Genomic DNA, 20,365 nt, shown 5'->3' with positions numbered 1-20,365 from the left:
TGACATTTCGGAGACCTCACGCTACACTAGCGCCTCTAGCGGCGAATTCATTCGCGATAGCCCTCATTAAATTGATATCTATGGTAAAACTCATGAACATGCAATAAATATTTTTAAATTTTGATATTTATTTTCAGAGTACATAGAGGCATACCTACCGTAAAGTCGGGGTACTTTAACCCAATTAATGGTAACTTTGGCCCGCATGAAAACCACATATGGGTCCTAGGTATAAATAATATAAGAACGTGAGCGGTCAGCTAAAGCAAATTGTATTATTATGACAATTATTTAAATGTAGGTAAGAATAAAATTTGGATCGTGTTAAAGTACAATTCAATAGAATCTGTCAATTTTCTACATATTTAAGACACCCTATCGTGGGCACACTTGATTATATATGTCCCTGTTGTTGCAATTATCATCTAAAAGGAATCAAAAAAGAATAATAGTCACATCACAAAGCCTTAGGCAGCCCGGTGTTTATATTAGTAGGCTGGAAGTGTCTACAGGATTGTCAGATTCTATTGAATTGGAGTTTAATTCCAATGACCAAAGTTAGCATTCAATCAAATTTGCACAGCTTTATTATACTAAACTTGCAGTCACGTGACGTGTGACTCTATCATTCACGATGACGCGTGCCGTGGTTCTTATTACAATGTCATTAATGGCTAATTTTGACAAAATCACGCGTCTACGTGGATGACACTAGGTATAAATAGAGGGACTAAGTGCTTATTAAATGTCTATAGTATTAGGAAGAATAACATGGACTGAATTATTATTTGCCGAATGAACAGTTTTAAGAGTAACTTTTTAACTTTTAAGCAAAAGCTTTTCGTATGTTTGTTTGTTAGTATTAGAGAAGCAAATAGTGCGGCTTTTTATTATTAGATCCTACCTACTTATTTAGTTTTATTGAATAGAATAAGTGGCCAGTGCGTAATAGTCAGCTTGATGAGGATGAGGTATAATCTGACTAGCCAAATGTAGCTTAAAATGTAGCTTGAATGACGATGCAAGTAATGTGAGAAAAAAAGTGTGTACCTATTAATAATATTTTCTTATCTGAACAAAATTACAAATTCCAAAAAATATTTTGCTTATTTCCATAAAGCAAGTTCTTCCAAATTGTTGAGAAATTCTTTGTTTGGATAATTCCATTCGAGGCATTTCTTCGTGTGATTATAAATCGCTTTATTAATAACTGGAACTGCTACTAAAATTAAAACGAAAGTAAAAGTTGTCGACAGTTGACAGTCCGCTTTCGATCTCCGTCAATTAATGCTTTCTTTTCACATGTTTTTGTCATTTATATCTTAAACAAGGCAAACGCATTCTGTTATAGTACATATTATGTAGAATACTGATCAGTGGCCATCAATATAGTAGGTAGCATTGTAAATAAACACAGATTGGTAATGGGCACTTAAAACGCCAGTGTTGCCATGCGTGGAGCGCTAGACTGAATCTGTGGTTATAGGCGGGAAAACAATAGCCATCTGTCAATTTCAAAAACGTAATGGCGTCGAAGAAATAACAACAACGAAAGCAATCATCCAGGAATTCATAACATAATTGGCATCGGTAGCCTACCACTCTCTTCTCTCATAATGTTGTCTCATGAGTCTATCATGTTTTTTTTTATTTAGCTTATATGGTGACCCACTGGCTGGGCAAAGGCCTTCCATTTTTGTTGCCATCCGTTTCGTTCGATGTATATTTGCATGCAGCCTTTATCCATGCGTCGGTATTTCTTCCCTACTGTGTAGGTACTTGCCTTTTTTAGGGTTTCGTGGTAAATAATAACATGGCAAAAACGGAACCCTTATAGTTTCGCCATGTCTGTCTGTCTGTCCCTCCGCGTCTTTGCTCAGAGACTATCAATGCTAGAAAGCTGTAATTTTGCACGAATATATATGCAAACTATGCCGACAAAATAGTACAATAAAAAAATCAAAAAACAATTATTGAGAGTACCTCCCATAGACGTAAAAGTGGGGGTGATTTTTTTTTCTCATCCAACCTTAGGAACCTTGTGGGGTATCGTTGGATAGGTCTTTTAAAATCATTCCGTGTCCGACACGCTCTTGGCCAGTTTTTTATTATTAGAAATACATAGGTACGATCAGAAAAAAATACTTGAGTCAAAAAGTTTTTTAACGAAAACTTATATCTTTACCGACACAATATTGCATAACATAAATACGCGATTAAATAACCACCGGAAATCACGTGACCTTGTCTGAGCATAACCTCTACTTTCACAATGTCGGTCAACGTTCGTACAAGGAGACTTATTGACCTCACTCCGACCGGTTACTGTGCTTATCCGGATTAAAATGCTTAGAGCTTTTTTAAATTGCACCATATTTAATTATAAACTCGGAACAAGACGACACGTGCTAGACGGCTACGTCTGCGCGGCCCTTATATAAATAATAAATAAATATCATGGGACACTTGACACCAATTGACCTAGTCCCAAACTAAGTAAAGCTTGTACCATGGATACTAGGCAACGGATAAACATACTTATTTAGATAAATACATATTAAACAAACAAGACCCGAGAACAAACATTCGTACAATAAAGCATGGCTATAAACAAATTTAAATCTTAAAGGAATAAATTCGCCTTTGTACAATCACCCGCACAAATATCTGACACAACAAAGCGTGCATAAATATCATCAGATCTATTTCTAGCGCCGTTGGACGTGTCAGATATTTTTGCACGCTCCAGTCACCCGCACAAATATCTGACACAACAAAGCGTGCATAAATATCTGATACGACTCTATTTCTACGGCCGGTAGGAAGTGTCAGATATTTTTGCACGCGCTGTGGCAGATATTAATGCAGGTAACAACGTTGTGCTGCAGGTTCAATTTTTTAATTAATTATACCCTTAAAATTTGCGGTTAGAATACAAAGCTGTATAATTAAATTAAGTGTATATTTTATCATCAAATAATTTTGTAATACTAACCAATGGATCTGAGTAATCTGAGTACATAAATTATTATTAGTATTATAACTCAGCCGTGAACTATGTACTTCGGGAGGATATTGAGAACATATTTATTTACACAGCATAGCAGAGGTCAGTTACTATGTTGCATTGTACTTAACTATATAGTCTTTCACCACGGCTTCGCACACATAAACTTTAAGCTCCGGCAGTTGATCTAAAATTTCGGTATATCCAACAGAAACAAGGGATCACGTGATTTTCAATGGTAAAACGAAAATACTAATAAATATAATTCTTTTTAACATTCTTTTGTTTAATTTTTAACCCCCGACGCAAAAGGAGGGGTGTTATAAGTTTGACCGCTATGTGTGTCTGGTCTGTGACCGTGCTCTTAAAAGGGTGGAGTGATTTGAATGCGGTTTTTCATTTGAAATCAGGATTTCTAGCAATGGTTCTTAGACATGTTTAATCAAAATCGGTTCAGCCGTTTTTGAGATGTTGAACTTTTATATTTAACTGTACTGATTAAACGTAAGTGGCGCTTATTTTCTTTCGTCTAGTATAAAATACTAAATTTCAATGAGAATTCCGTAACGTTCCTTATTTACGTTGCTTGTAGAAATATAATACTTATTTTTAAAATCAAATAAAAAAAAACAGTTTACGACTTTGCCTTTCTGGATAATGATGGGCCACTCACTTTAATAAATCATACTACTATCATAAATGCAAAAGCTTGTGTGTGTGTGTGTACAGATTTGGATGAATTTGGTATGTACCTAGTAGTGGACGTCTGGAATAAAATGGGTAGGTACCTACTCGTATAGGCTACTTTTTCCTGATATTTCCACGAGATCCATGTAGCTAAATCCCCAAAATGTTGACCGCTAAGTTAAGAGACATTAAATTTTGCACGGGTTTTCGTCATAACAACGTGGCATAGCTAATATAAATAAAAGAAGACCTGATAACGAATTAGTTAAATCCTGGAATTTTAATTCGACTGCCAAATTAAATGATTTGATTTGAGCGAAGCCGCGGCGAAAAGCTATTTTATTTCATACCGTTTTTTTTGATCCGATTGGTTTTACTTACTCATTACTCCGATTTGGTCATAGAGACACATTTTCTATTAAACATTGTTTAAGTCTTTGTAATAACACACTATTTTGTGCCATACAAATTAAAATTGCAATTTTTTTGCATACAACGTATTATTTCATCATTCTATTGTACTATTTATACGGACATATGTAAACTTCGAGAAAATTTCAACGCTTGACTTATACCTACTATGTAGTCTAGGTAGAGTCATTCACGATGACGCGTACCGTGGTTCTTATTACAATGTCATTAATGTCTAATTTTGACAAAATCACGCGTCTTCGTGGATGGCACTAGGTATACATACGTATCTAATCTTTCTACCACATTGAAAATTGTAATCTTTGACTGGTCAAATGTCTCTAACAGTCAAATGTCAATATTATATCAGACACACGGAAACCCTATCATTGGGAGTAATTAAGAAGAAAACAATATTATCGCTACTCATGGACATATGATAACCCCTAGTCATCAGACAAATTGACTTTAAAATGTTGTTCAGTGACACTCCGATAACCAACAAACGCACACACATGTCATGTCATGATCACAAACTAAAATTCCATCAGCATTTCAACGCAACCTGCCAGTAACAACACTCGAGCAATCCGTTAAAACCGTTTTTTTTAAACAAAAGAAAGAAATTAAAAATAAAACTTTGTAGGTTTTATGAAATGGCCAGCATGAACGGAAAGGACTCAGATCAGCCCATTGTGCCACCTTCTTCCTTGATAAGACGCGTCAGTTCCAAATCGATAAGAAATTCAATATCTGAGGACAAAGAGAATGGAGATGTGCCGAAGTCGTTTGCGTCCATATATAAGAACAAGCCTGAAGCGTTGAAGAATTTCCACATGAGTGAAGCAGATAGCGAACTCGAGGTTCCTGGGACGCCTATGACGCCAAGAACATCCACTACACCTGGTTCGTATAAATATAATAAGCACAGACCGACTTATTTTTACTTTTGGGGAAGCCCTATGTCCAATAGTGGCCGTCCTACGACTGACATGCTAATCATGTTTTTTTTGTCACTTTTGAACTTCTACTTTTTAGGGTTCCGTAGTCAACTAGGAACCCTTATATAGTTTCGCCATGTCTGTATTTCTGTCCGTCCGCGGCTTAGTTCAGAGACCGTTAGTGCTAAGAAGCTGTAATTTGGCATGAATATACTTAAAAGTCACGCCGACAAAGTGGTAAAATAAAAAAGAATAAAACATTTTTTTAGCGTATAGACGTAAAGTGGGGTGACTTTTTTTTCTCGGTCAACCCTATTGTGTGGGGTATCGTTAGATAGGTCTTGTAAGGTTTCCAAGACGATTTTTCGATTGAGTGATCTGTTTGCGAAATACTCAACTTTAAAGTGCAAATTTTCATGAAAATCGAGCTAACCCCCCCCCCCCCTTCCTCTAAAATCTTCTGTTGGGTGGAAAAATTTGAAACAATTCAGGATAGTAGTAAGTATGTCTAATTTACAAGGAAAATTATAACGGCTAAGATTGCTTAAGAATTATTAGTAGTTTAAGAGTAAATAGCAGCCTGAAGTGTAAAATATATCCAAACTATACCTAAACTTATAAAGATAAGATTCCGTACACAATACGAAATCCTTATAAAAATATTACTAGATTTTTTCGTAATGGCTACGTAACCCTTTCTTGGGCGTGTGCGACACGGTCTTGGCTGGTTTTTTTATTACTTACTATCTCCATACTAATCAAAAGACATTAAGAGCTACTTGAGTTTTATTGGGTTGAGTTGAGTTGTTTTATCAGTAAAAAATATATCTGCTTTTTTATCTGAAAACATTTAATTAAATGTAGAGTATTTATGTTGTGTTATGTTGTAGGTACTAATATAGGTACCAATTGGCATTGATCACTCTTTACAATGTGGTCTAATTCCAAAACCATTTCGAGAAATAGGTTTATTAAATCATTTTATGACATATTAGTTAAAAAATACTTAATTATCGTGTGTATATTTACAAACTAACGTTTGACCTTTGTTTGACTTTCATCGTAAATAAACGTTTTGTAATTAAACCGCCTAATCCTAACAATGCCAGCTGCAGTGCTACTACGAAACTCGAAACTCGAAGTTCGTATCGTACCGTCCCTCTCGCTCTCATATTAAATAGTATAAGTGCTAGAGGGACCGCACGACACGAACTTCGAGTTACGAGTTTCGTAGTAGCTCTGCTGACCAAAGATACTACGTTTTTTTTTAATTATTATGACGGGCAACGATAAACGCAGTTTTTAACGCCATGGCAACAATGGTTAGATATAATTCCGGTAACTTATAAATAGGATAAAAAAATTAAAACCCATCTAAAACCAAAATCCTTCAAATAGGTGTCCTAAATTAGCCTATTTTATGAAAAAAAATATAAAAATAAACATTGTTTTTTTGAGACCAATAATTTTTAAACAAGGAATGTTATAAAGAACTATATCTGTTTTCTGTTGGGTATTACGTAAGTTCTTTCGTAAATCATGAATATAGCCAATTCTAGTTGTCAAATTTCGCACGTGTTAGAGTATGTAAGTACACCACTCTTGCCATACTTGTCATCAGTGACGTCGAGTAAACAGTTATTATTATAAGGAGAATGTGCAAAAGCAACAGGCAATTGGGTGGTTACGGCACTATGACACTGATACCCTAAAAAATAAATAAATAAATATCATGGGACACTTGACACCAATTGACCTCGTCCCAAACTAAGCAAAGCTTGTATTGGATACTAGGCAACGAATAAACATACTTATATAGATAAATACATACTTAAATACATATTAAACATCCAAGACCCGAGAACAAACATTCGTATTATTCATACAAATATCTGCCCCGGCCGGGATTTGAACCCGGGACCTTAAGCTTCGTAGTCAGGTTCTCTAACCACTCGGCCATCCGGTCGTCAAATGAAGAATAAGCTTAAATTATAATAATAATAAAAAGAAACTTGCCCGTTCCACTGGTGACCATAGGGTTGGCTCTTTCCTCGGTCAAAGTATTGGCATTGCCATATAACGAGGAAACGCAGCCAGCCTTATGGGCACCCTGCCCAATAGCAACGACTTGGGTGATATTTGTAAATATAGATTTTTAGAATTAGAGTAAGTTAGTTTTAGTTCTTTTTTTTATTTATTACTGTTAATTATCTATATATATAAAAGAAGAAACTGACTGACTGACTGACTGACTTATAGATCAACGCACAGCCCAAACCGCTGGGCCTAGAAACTTGAAATTTGGTACAGGGGTTCTTTTCATGATGTAAGTGAGCACTAAGAAAGGATTTTTAGAAATTCGTCCCTTAAGGGGCTAAAATAGGAGGGTGAAGTTTATATGGATTTTTCTCATTTCTGGACTAAGAAGTATAAAAATAGGTGTATAAGTTTTCGATTACAAATAAAAATTATCTGTGTAAGTAAAATGGATAAAATTCCCCCCTAAAGGGGTAAAATGGGGGGTAAAGTCTGTATGGAAAATTTCTCATTTCTGGACTAAGAAGTATGCAAATAGGTGTATAAGTTCTCGATTACAATTAAAAATTATCTGTGTAAGTGTAATAGATAAAATTTCCCCCTAAAAGGGTAAAATGGGGGGTAAAGTTTGTATGGTTTTTTTTTCATTTCTGGCCTTACAGGTATGAAATAGGTACATAAAGTTCTCGATTACAATGAAAAATTATCTGTGTAGGTTTATCTTAACCTATTCATTATATTATAACAGTTCTCGTTCACTAAGTGCAAAGTTCTGTATTATTTTGACCATAAAAGTCTACACAGAGCAACAACCTTGTGCCTCCGGTATACTGTAACTTGTTGCTGGTATTGCATAATACTTTAGGCATTCCGCACGTTAGTTGTATCCTTTATATTTAGGTCAGTCAAGTTGTTGTGTTAGTTACTCGTCACATTCTTGTGGTCAAGTTACTGTAACATGCCTGGAAACGAAGGTAAAATAAGTTTCTGTTAAAAAAACATTTTTTAATATGTAATTTTTTTGCTGGATGCACTTTTTGCTATCAGTACTTACATTTTCTTCCAACTTATTCCAACTTATTAAATTTCAAGTCAATCCGACCACTGAAAGTGGGCAAAACGAACTTGCAAGATTTGACCCAACCAAAACAACAACAACAAACTGGGCAAATTAAACAGCTTGTGAAATGCACATTTTTTTGAGTTATGTTTTGTTGTTGTCGTATTTTGACAGGTAAACTACTTGTGTCATACATAATCATTATAATGCATAACTGACAAAAGTCAGACTTAGGTCCTATAAGGATTCGGTTTTTTCTTTTGAGGCACGAAACTCAAAAAATTGAAAAAAAAATCGAGTCCGATAATGATTGATTCTGAATTTTATTAAATTATGTAGGTACTTGAATGATTATTTGCCTTGTACGTCGACTTATTATTAAAGTTAGCGTTTCAGCATTATTGTTAACGTATGTGAAAGAAAATAGCCAGCATCTCGTGTTTCATAATGTGTGTGTATAGTCATCAAAAAATAAGCTTAAGTGAGCCTATAGAGTCATAACCATGCCCGTGAGCTGACTACAAATTTACTCGCAAATGTGATGAAAAAAATTGTAGGTCGCACGGGTAGTATTGGAATTACGAAAATCGACTCATTAAAGCCCTCATTCCACTTCGGGCTTCTTATAAACTCTCGTTCATAATTCCTTACCTATTTAACCCCACTAGTCGTCGTCCCCCCACAACCCCCCCATATACGCCTATGCCACAAAACACAGATAGTTCAGAATTCAATCTCCATACAAGTGCGCTCGAGCAACGCACACATAGACACTGCTCACGGACACGATATCTCGGACCGGTTGGGACCAGTGCGAGCGCGAGTGCCATCCGCTTGAGACACGCGTCTGTGAACTGTTTCGTGCAATAATGGAGCAACAAAAAACAAGTTATTATATATATAAGTGGACGGTTGTTTAAATTAAATAGATATTTTCTGTGACAAATTTATAATATAACAATGACATTAAAATTAAAATATTTTAGTTATTAATTTACATTTCCATTCTTCCGATACGAGTGCCACTACCACGATAGTTTTTTGGTGCATAAGCCATAGTTGACAACCTTAGAGCGACCGCCGAGCGTAGGTATGAAAAGTGAAGTAGGTACATACAGGAGATTGACTTCTGAACTACCTGTGTTTTGTGCCTATGCATAGGTCATACCACTAGCTAGGCCACCACGGCTTTTTAGGCCAGCCAGGTACCTATTAATTACTTTAATGGGACTCTACTGAGTCTGATCTAAGTAGGTATAATATGACTATAGGTATTGTTCTTAGAAAAAGTATCATTATCTTAATAGACTGTTTACTGTAAGCACGCAGTTTATCCTAATGCAATTACCTATTACCTAGTCCTATTGTGTGAATAAATATTTATTGTTATTATTATACCTACTTCAAGTACTCGTACCGTTGATGTGGCTATATTTTTTTATGTTAATAACTAATAAGCAGTAGCCCGCGACTTCGTTTATGAATACTCCGTTTTACGCTCGCTCGCGGGAACCATACAGTTTTGCGGTGTAATGTGTAGAGACCTTTAAACTATCCTATGTCCTTCTCAGGGTTTTGTACCTCCTGTAGCTCTTAACTACTAGCGCCATCTAGTGAGCAAATATAGAAACTCCATCATCCTGCATCGCGCCATCGAAGTTTCCCAGCTCGGACGCTGTATACCTACCTACAACTCCCGACGCTCTTCCATCGGACTTCGGTCCGCAGGCGTAATGCCTGCAGGCAGTATTCATGGAAGAGATCTCTCCGCGAATGGAAAAACAGTCCTTAACTCCGCTCCGCATTAAGGAACGGCCACACCGCTGCTTAAAAAACGTAGTGTGAGTGTGACGCATCGTATGCGCACCGTTTTTAGCATAGAGGTGGACGTTATTTCACGTCACCGTTTACAGTAACTGGTGACGTGCTGAATAACCAAATCACTGGTTTCACGTCAAGCGACAAGTGGTGATTTTTGTAAAGAGCTATTTTTGTGGTGATGCGATTTTCGCCTCAACGTGACAGACGTCACGAGTAGCACAGAGTAAAAATTATAACCTTAACTTTATACAATGTCAAAGAAACGATTCTTAGATTATGAAATTATTGTCATTACACCGAAAAACGATGCTTGTGATAAATAACGTCATAGCTCAATAGCTTGTAACAAATTACGTTAAATACTAGTTTCATTTCTAATTCAGTTACAGTGACTGTCACAGAACGCGTCACTGCAGGCAGTGAAAGAAACTGGTTACTAAAATCACTGGTTTTAGTAACCAGTGACATGATTCTTGTCACCAGTTTCGTTTCGATTCGCTTAAAACACGTAACGACCCACACCTAATTTTAGCATGCTTTCCACACCGCTGCTTAAAATACGCAAACGGTGCGGAATCGCAGTGACGTGCCGTAAACTTCAGAACTTTACCGGAAAACCTATTTTTGTTCGCAGGCCACGAGAACTGCACCTTCCACCATGACCTGGAGCTGGACCACAGACCACCCACCAGAGAGGCCCTGCTTCCTGACATGGCCAGCTCTTACAGACTGCTGCTCACAGGTATTCCTCATAATGATGATTATCATGATTACAGCCGCCACAGTCAATCGAATTAGCTCGTTGAAATGTCAATGGAGAACAGAGGCCGTATTGTCTATCGTTTCTGGCACTCGATGCGATCACAATCAAATGACAGTTTTTGTATGCGAAAACTGTCATTTGACTGCGATCGCTAGCGTCAGAAACGTTACGCAATAGACCCTCAGGTGGCCGTTGGGGCCGAAAAGTTCTCGAGTGGAGACCGCGGATCGGCAAGCACAGCGTAGGACGTCTAACGAGATGGACGGATCACCGGGTTAACTCCGCCTGCTCACGGTTGATGCGTCTCCCTCTGACGCTTATACTATTTAATACGAGTGAAAGGGACGATACGATACGAACTTTAATTATATTTTTTAAATTCCCACGGGATAGGATAGGGATATATCTGAACTTCTTTGTTTTCTTCTTTGTTTGTAGGATGTTATCTCTACGAGTAAAACTACTCAGCCGATATTCAAAATGCTTTCACCAATAGAAAATACTATCCCTTATTTACATAGTCTGCTTTTTATCCGGAAAAATTTCCGCGAGATAAAAATAAGTGAAATCAAGTTCGGGGCTGATTTTAAAAATTCTTTCACCAATAGAAAACTATAACACACTGTCTCTGATTAGTCTGTGTTTCCACCAGAGACGAAACATATCGCTCTCACTTCTGTCTAGTCAGCCACGAAAGACGTATTGTATTGTATCTTATTCCTTAAAATATTAAACGTTGTGCAGAGGCAACACGCCAAAATTCGTTAAAAACAGACGTAGGTCTAATGATGATTAATATGGTAGCTTAGTACCTATGTGTTGCGCTTTATTCTTCATGTAATTATTAAGTATGTAATGATAAGGCCGTCTATTGTTTGCCTTGTAGTTTTCTTTATGTGTGTTGCTTACTATTTCTGGTGTACAACAAAGAGTCATTGTATTGTATTGTATTGTATTTATTTTTCAGGATTGGGCGAGGACCCAGACAGGCAGGGGCTGCTCAAGACGCCAGAACGCGCCGCCAAAGCCATGCTCTTCTTCACGAAGGGATACGACCAGAGCCTTGAGGGTATGTGGGTCTTTATATGTCACAGATTAAGAAGAGTAGATACGCCCTTACCATTCTTTCACCGCGACGAAATGTGTCAATTACGAAATGAGTGAGCTCACGAAATCTTGATAGAGAAAGTAGCGTGGGCAATTACTGTAAGACAGAAATAGATGGCACTACTTTCCGGTACCCTTAGTGTAAGTTTTCGGTTATTTTGTAAAATCTCAATTTATATGGAAACACGAACAGCGCCTCTAGCGGAACGTTTGCGATGTTCGTGTTTCCATACAAATTGAGATTTTAACGCGAACGCGATCGAGACGTATTTTGTAACCGAAAACTTAGACTAAGGGCACGGATCCGGAAACTGGAATATTTAACTGAACTGAAAACGTATCAGGATTTTCCACTCTGTCGACAAATGTTTCTGCATATTGGTCGGTGTTGGGCTTATTATGCCTACACATTGAAGCAAAAAAAAAAAAACTTAAAAACGCCTTGTGTTTTTGAACGGTTGAAGGTATTTAAATCGCTAATCTTTGGTCATTGCATTATGTACTGGTGCGTTTATTTAGCGTGAGCTGATTTTTGTTGACATGGTAGAAGATTCTGTTACAGTTTCCAGGTTATCTAGTAGAAGTACAGGAGGTCTAAAAATAATCTAAAATGTCATCAAATTCTACAGTTAAAATTCTCTACCCACTACCACCGTATCATGCTATGACCGTAATAGGAACGTGCCAGGAACGGAATGTCAAGCGCATACATGACACGCGACGGCGACGGTTGGTTAGGAAACGTGCTAGTGGGCATAGTCTCATAGTTTTCAACACATAGAATATTAAGATTACTTACTTTTTGGAGTCTTTTTGTATTTTTTATTTCTACTCCAAATTTTGTTACTTTTAACACAACCCAATCGAACCCAGGTCCTCTGCAATCCGTGCTGCGTGCTTTTCCCCTACACCACCATTGGACTGGTATGGGTTCGATTCCCAGCGCTGGTCTATTTTTCTGGGTTTTCTGTGCAGCCATGTTTCAGCTTTTGTTTTCGTGTGAAATATATAGAATATTTATTTTTACCTTTCATCATCCCAGCCTATATACGTCCCACTGCAGGGCACAGGCCTCCCCTCAGAATGAGAGGGTTTGGGCAGTAGTTCCCACGCGGGCCCAGTGCGGATTGGAAACTTCACACACACCATTGAATTGCTTCGCAGGTTTGCGCAGGTTTCCTCACGATGTTTTCCTTCACCGTAAAGCTCGTGGTAAATTTCAAATGTAATTCCGCACATGAATTTCGAAAAACTCAGAGGTGCGAGCCGGGGTTTGAACCCACGATCCTCTGCTTGAGAGGCCATAGGTCAAACCACTCGGCCACCACGGCTTCCCTTTATTCATTAAAAAAATGTGACCACAAAAATTGATCGCGGGATCGCGGTGGATGCGGAAAGCACTAGACCGGTCTGAGTGGAGAGCCTTGGGGGACCCATGTCCAGCAGTGGACGTCATTCGGTTGACATGATGATGATGATGACGAAAATTAAGGCGGTTAAAACTCTCGAGTAATGACCCTCTTACATCATCCTTCCTCTGTGTTGTAGAAGTACTAAACGAGGCGATATTCGACGAAGACACAGATGAAATGGTGGTCGTCAAGGACATAGAGATGTTCTCCATGTGCGAGCACCATCTCGTGCCGTTCTACGGGAAGGTGTCCATCGGGTACCTGCCTCAGGGCAAGATCCTCGGTCTCAGCAAGCTGGCTAGGTAAGACACTAATGTACCACTAATATTATAAATGCGAAAGTTTGTGAGTCTGTTTGTTTGTTGTTACCTCATCACGTCTAAACCGCTGAAACGACTTAGAGGCAATTCGGTATAGGTAAGATAGTTTCAGTCCCGGGGAAGTAATTATGTGGTAAATTTCAAACGTAATTTCGCACATGAATTTCAATAAATTAAGGGGAGCGAGCCGGGGTTTGAACCCACGATTCTCTGCTTTAGAGGCCATAGGTCAACCCACTAGGCCAACACGTCTTATATTTTTATCCATGTTGCCTATAGTATGCATTGAAAAATAAAACTCCTTGATGTCTTTAGTTACACGTTCATTCTGGCGTCAGTACAGTTCATCATTCTAGTTTTCTGTAATTCACATCGGGTTGACGAATATCATCAAAACATTTGACTTTCACCAGTCTGGACCATCAGCCCGTCAGTCTGAAAGGGTTACACGGTAATTCTATCGTCATTCAGAGCTGTGCGTTTCTCCGCCAACTTTTCCCAGTCAAGGTGGTCAATTTTGAAGGCGGCCATGTCTCGCTTAGCGCAGTCCTTAAATCTGAGCAAAGGTCTCCCGACGTTTCTCTTGCACATTGGCCACTGCGCCGAGCATGACATGACGTGGTAATCGAGAGGGCTCCATTCTATGCACATGCCCTAGCCAACGTAAGCGTCTCTGATTGGCGCGGACGTGTATTGGAGGGTCGCAAGTATTGAGAGCCTGGCTCAAGGCACTTGCTGACAAGAGACAGAAACGACACCAAGGTGGTTCTGCACCAACATCCGCAGACTTCTCTTGTCTGGCCTGTGGGCGAACATGTCGCTCTCGCATCGGTCTGGTCAGTCACCAAAGACGTTGTGCACAAGCGCCACGCCAAAATTCGTCTGGAACAGACGCGTAGGCCTGATGATTCAGAGCTGAATGATGAACTGACGCCAGAATGAGGTGTTACCATATCTATGTGTGTTTGTTTACAGAATAGTGGAGATTTACTCCCGTCGACTGCAGGTGCAGGAGAGACTGACGAAACAGATCGCCATCGCCGTGACGCAGGCCGTACGGCCGGCGGGCGTCGCCGTCGTCATCGAAGGAGTGTAAGTACCAGACCAGACGCCAGAAGTACCAGATCTAGGAGGCAAAATTTAGTTTTGGGCTTATAACTTCTAAATTGCATTTTACCTTTTTATCAATATTCCCAGATCTCAAAACTTCTTGGTCTCAAAATACCTAAATTGCAGAATGCCTAATTTTATTTACTTATAACACCGGAATCTTAATATGGCTGAATTTCAAAATATCTTAGTCTCATAATACCTAAACTTCAAAATCACTTTCATGGCAAAACACATATACTTAAAACAACCAAAAGTTTAAATACCTAAATTTGTACGTTGAACAGGAACTATACTAAAAGTCAATAATGAAATTAAATTAAATTAGGCATTTTGCCTTTTGGGTGTTTTCAGTTTGAGTTGTTTAAATATTTTGTCATTTCTGTCATTCGGTATCTGAATGAATTGTGCTTCAATCTTTAGGTATTTAGAGAATATGACATTTTAAGTCAAAGTCATAATGAATTTCGTTCATTTTAATACAAGAGACAATTTAACATTTAAGGTATTATGAGCCCATGGTAATTTGAAAATTAGGGGTATTAGTGAATAAGGTATTATGAAATTTAGGGGTTTTAAGCCCAAAGCAAAAATTACCGTAACGATTTTTTTTTACCATTCTGTTGGCATATTTGCTACATGTATCCGTGCAAAATTACAGCTTACTAGCACTGATATTCCTGAGCAAAGCCGCGGACGGACCGACAGATAGACAGACATGTCGAAACTAAAAGGTTTTTGCCATTTTAACTACGGAACCCAAGAAACCGGTCAATTGTGAATCGAACCCACTCGGTTTAACCCTATAGTCGAGTCTTTAGAATCGCTCATTTATTCCCAAATTTTACTATCGTTTTTTTATATCCCCCACAGCCACATGTGCATGGTGATGCGAGGAGTCCAGAAGATCAACAGCAAGACTGTCACCTCCACCATGCTGGGAGTCTTCCGCGACGACCCGAAGACCAGGGAGGAGTTCCTAAACCTGGTGCACTCCAAGTGAGCTGGCTACACTACGTACATGTCCAGGATAGACGGCTGAAAAACCATTTTTAAGCAGAAAAATTAATACCACCCTTATTTTAACCCCTTAATGGTGATTTTCCACCGGGGAGGCGAGACGAGAATTGAAATTTGTATGCATTCTCGCACGCCCGCTGCGAGCCGCCGCGGGTGCCGCCATACAGATTTCAATTCACGTCTCGCCTCGTCTCGTCTCGCCTCGCCGGTGGAAAATCACCTTAAGAGCTCTTTTTGTTAAAACATTTTGAACTGAGCTCATCCACTTTAGACTACAATGCCATTGTTGTTTGTTTGTTTAATACTCTTTATTGTACAAAAAGGAAAAACAAAAAGTTACTATAAAATACACTAACCTTTCTCGTAACTGGTTGGCGGTTTCGGGAACAAAGGCAGGATACCTAATACAAGTAGGATTGTATAGGTAAGAGTACAATGTCATTGTGAATACACGAGCTTAGTTCAAAGTGTTTAAACTATACACATAAACACGATACAGTGCGGTGTCGTTTAGTGAGACGTCGTGTCGTGGAAATCTATTAAGCATTGCATCGTGATTTTCCACGACACGACGTTCATATTGTGAAACGAAATAGTGTCTCGTCTCGTGTTTATGTGTAAGAGCTTTAAGGGTTGTATTTACAAAATTACAAAGACACTGACGTTAAACAAGGTGTCTCTGCTACATTTAGCTGAGTGGGGCTCACTTTATAATATTCCATGTTATATTTTTAAATAATAATGATTCTAACGATTGAACATTGAGGATCAATAAATTTTCTAAATTCAAGTTATTTGAAGATGTTACATTACAAAATAAAAGTAGCTCAGTTATGGGAGTACAATCGAACCTTGCATTTAAAGCCCATGGTCAAAAAGCCTCTATATTTTCATTTGATATTTAGATGCCAAATTCCAAGTGTCTGATTTTAAAAGCTTAATTTAAAATTAAAGTAACCGTAAAATATGAATTTCAGAAATCCGTTCCCAGAAAGCGTTTTCGCTTTAAAAAACTTTAATAATATTTAATGTCAAATAAAATGGTTATTTAGCCGTCTACCTACACCTTAAGGGTAATTTTTTAGTCTTACTTAGCTCAAATTTTAATAGTTGGTTTTTAATTTGATAAAAACTCAGTGCTTTCAAAACGATAAAAATGCAACTAGTTTTATTAAAGTGAATATGTTATTTACATTTACTTATTTCACTGTCAGTTTTCAAGAAAACAACAGGGTTTTGGCGTTTTAATAATTTCGACGTCATATTAAAAGATTATCAAAAGTAGTTAAGGCCCAAAATAAGTTTGTTTATTCATGTTCTTTTTGTTACTTTTATTCCTTTGTAATCATTTTGTAATATTTAAGCAGTTGACAGTATTTAAAATCGTAACAGGATTTGTAACTGCCTCAGATATATGTGATTTTGCATGTTTTATTTAGTTGAATTTGTTTTAAATGTATTTTTGTAAGACATATATTTTTGAATATTTTTAACAAAAAGAATTATATATGACAATAATATGCATTGATTTATGGGAAATATGATAGTAAAATTGCCCAATTATCATGTTTTCCATGTTATGTAGTTAAAAAATTTTTTTGGTTACCTAATTTATAGTTTTTTTTATAAACCTATAATATGTGGACCAATCAATTTCAAAATATTTTTAAATTTTAACAAAAATCTTAAGCAATCTGATGGCTGATGCTTGACATTTTTGAAAATAAACAAACAATTTATATATTTTATTTTTGAATTTTATACTCATATTATGCCAATGTTGTTGCCTTAATATTTTTAATGTAATAAATCAATTTTGATATTTTTAATTATACATACCAATATAAAATGTTATTTGAAAAGTATTTTGATTTAAATAATAAAGGTTTTATTTTAAGTTGATGCGATGTTTTTTTATTTACCCCCTTTATATTAGAAAGAAACGATAAATAATACTGACAGCAATTGTAAAAGAAATTACATGATAACCTACCCTCCGATCATACAAACAATAAGGGAGATATGCCAAGGAGGCGTGGCAGTGGCACGTGCGAACGCAAACCAGAGGCCGAATTGCCTAACGTTTCTGGCGCTCGCGATCGCAATGAGGGCTATCGCGTATGAATTCGCCACTAGAGGCGCTAGTGTAGCGTGAGGTCTCCGAAATGTCAAATCTCATAGTTTTTGGGTGAGCTACGCGGGTTTATTTATAATTAGAATAAATTTGTGAGTATTTTCCAATATCTGAAATTAATTATAGCAAATATGCGTTCCGGGGCAATGAATGTCTGTGTTTTGAGACAGTTTTGTCTTTCGGAAACCTTTGTCCTCCCTTTTTTCCGAACAAAACGGGGACTATGCAACACTGTGGCATGGTCAATATTTTTATGGTACTGTTTTAAGGTGTATTAAATTTGATTTTAATCTAAACTTTGTTTTCACGCCCGTAATAACAGACTTTAAAAGCAATACTTAAAAACCTCACGCTACAGTGCGCCATCTAGTGAGACAAAAAACGATAGCCCTCATTAAATGACAGTTTTTGTATGCGAAATCTGTCATTTGATTGCGAAAGCGAGCATCAGAAACGTTAGGCAATACGGCCTCAGCTCAACTGCTGGCCTCAAACCAGCTTGATGCGAGTTTCTGTCATTAGTCAAATGTCACTCCGGTACAGCTAAATTTCTCTCGATGTTTGACAAATTGCCGCGTTGTTCCGTGGTTGTTTGTAAAAATACCAGCTATAACGTGAACATTGTGAAAGATGGAATTTCGTTGGAATTTGGTTTACATACTCCACAGGCTATCCTAGATGCGATGCCATAATTATTTTTAACTTTAATTTTATTTTGCGAGATTTATTCAAATAAAAAAAAACAACCACAAATCTTCAAATTGCTGAAAATGCAGGCGACAAAAATGACACAAAACGCTATAATAAGCTTCATAGGTACGACTGTACCCACAGGCAAAAAATAAGAAACTTTAGAATTCTTGAAACTTGTTACCTCAAAATAACGTACCTACCTAGCCCTATCGGCCTAATTGTGAAGGATGGAATTTCGTTTTACACGTAGAAACTTCGATATAATTGTTTTTTCTATAGTAAACAGTACATCATTTTTCATATAATGTTTGTAGATGATTTCGCAGCAAATCAAATATTTTCAATAGAAACAAAAACCATTGCTTGCTTTGACAACAATTCGATTTCTGAATAGGCTGGTCTAACAGCGCAATGGATGAGTGTAACGACGATACATTAGAGTCGAAGTACGGCCGCTGCTAGATTATGTGAATACTTTTTTATTTAGTATTTCTTTCTGTTTTTATATGATAACTAGTACTTATTAGGTGGTGATGCAAATCTATATGTCGGCGGCCGATCGTAAAGTCCGCCAGATCACGAAATTCCTAGGCAAATCATGAAATGGCGCCATTTCAGGATATGCCTAAAAGTTGGCCAGGCATATCACGATGTGCCTGAGAAACAATACGGCAGATCGATTAGAGCAACGCATTCGTCGATATTCCTAGCTCTACACCGGGCACATCGTGATATGCCGAAAAAAAGAAAAATTTAGGTACGACGGGCGAAGCGAGGAGTGGTTAGTATGAATTGTGGCCACAACGCACGAGCCGAGCGAGCGAAGCGAGCGTGCCGCGGGAGCAGCCGTCGAAGTGCCAGAAACGATATGGCGGCGTTTCATGATATGCCTAGGAATTTCATGATCTGCCTAAACGTCACTAGGCAAATTGTTAAACGGTGAGTTTTGAACGATATGGCGGATGTCCCTTAGCCAATTCATGAAATGACGCCATTTCACGATATGCCTAGGAATTTCGTGATTTGGCGGATTTTACGATCAGCCGCCGACATACCTATATAAAGAACATCATTTCAAAATTTAAAGCAAATCGCTTGAATACATCCCGGAAAAACCATAAATTAAAAAAAAAACTTGAAAAAATCATAAGTCAAGAACTGTCACAAGTAGGATAGGTACTCAACATAAATATTCTTCACCATAATAAGAGGTACTCACAAAAAAAAATCCGAGCCCATTCGATGTAAGGGCCCCGACTTACTATGGAAACCCGACTATGGCCTCGACTGTAGCCAACCCTGTGCCCTTAGTGTAAGTTTTCGGTTACAAAATACGTCTCGATCGCCTTCGCGTTAAAATCTCAATTTGTATGGAAACACGAACATCGCAAACGTTCCGCTAGAGGCGCTGTTCGTGTTTCCATATAAATTGAGAGTTTAACGCGAACGCGATCGGGACGTATTTTGCAACCGAAAACTTACACTAAGGGTACTGAATACCAAAATTCCAAGTCAATCCAACTCAAAATCATGACCAGCTCTAAAATTATCAATAACGTGTCTCGACTGTTGAACTTTATGCTACTTAACAGATTCTGGACCACTAGACTTAATTTTTTTCTTTTTAGTTTTTCTAATATCGTCGGTTTTATGATTTTTTAATTTATTTTTAATTTCAATATTTTTTGATATATTTGTGAAAATGGTAACTTAAAAATATTGTAGAAGATATATTTAGATAAAGACCACAATGATTTTTTTTTAAATGCCATCGGTATTTAGAGCCTTATCACACTGGCGATTGGCGAACGTGTTGAAAGCGAGGCGAACGCGCAGCGAGCG

General features: G+C 37.6%; 1 protein-coding gene across 3 annotated transcripts in view; it reads left to right on the top strand.

The window, feature by feature from the left end:
- Window positions 1–15,978, top strand: part of Pu (GTP cyclohydrolase punch) — a 36,786-nt gene extending 20,808 nt beyond the window's left edge. For 2 of the 3 annotated variants that reach the window (XM_074109925.1, XM_074109923.1), the window contains exons 2-7: window positions 4,752–5,011; window positions 10,599–10,706; window positions 11,695–11,796; window positions 13,383–13,548; window positions 14,542–14,658; window positions 15,550–15,978. In XM_074109925.1, the coding sequence (XP_073966026.1) occupies window positions 4,762–5,011; window positions 10,599–10,706; window positions 11,695–11,796; window positions 13,383–13,548; window positions 14,542–14,658; window positions 15,550–15,679 (873 nt within the window). In that variant the 5' untranslated portion in view covers window positions 4,752–4,761 and the 3' untranslated portion in view covers window positions 15,680–15,978. The remainder of the gene's footprint in view (window positions 1–4,751; window positions 5,012–10,598; window positions 10,707–11,694; window positions 11,797–13,382; window positions 13,549–14,541; window positions 14,659–15,549) is intronic. The other variant, XM_074109924.1, reaches the window with a different exon arrangement.
- The last annotated feature ends 4,387 nt before the right edge of the window (window positions 15,979–20,365 follow it).

Source organism: Choristoneura fumiferana, chromosome 29 (assembly GCF_025370935.1).
Source record: "Choristoneura fumiferana chromosome 29, NRCan_CFum_1, whole genome shotgun sequence".
Lineage (NCBI taxonomy): Eukaryota > Metazoa > Arthropoda > Insecta > Lepidoptera > Tortricidae > Choristoneura > Choristoneura fumiferana.
Note: the sequence above shows the minus strand (reverse complement) of the source record. Positions and strands in the feature narration are given on the sequence as shown.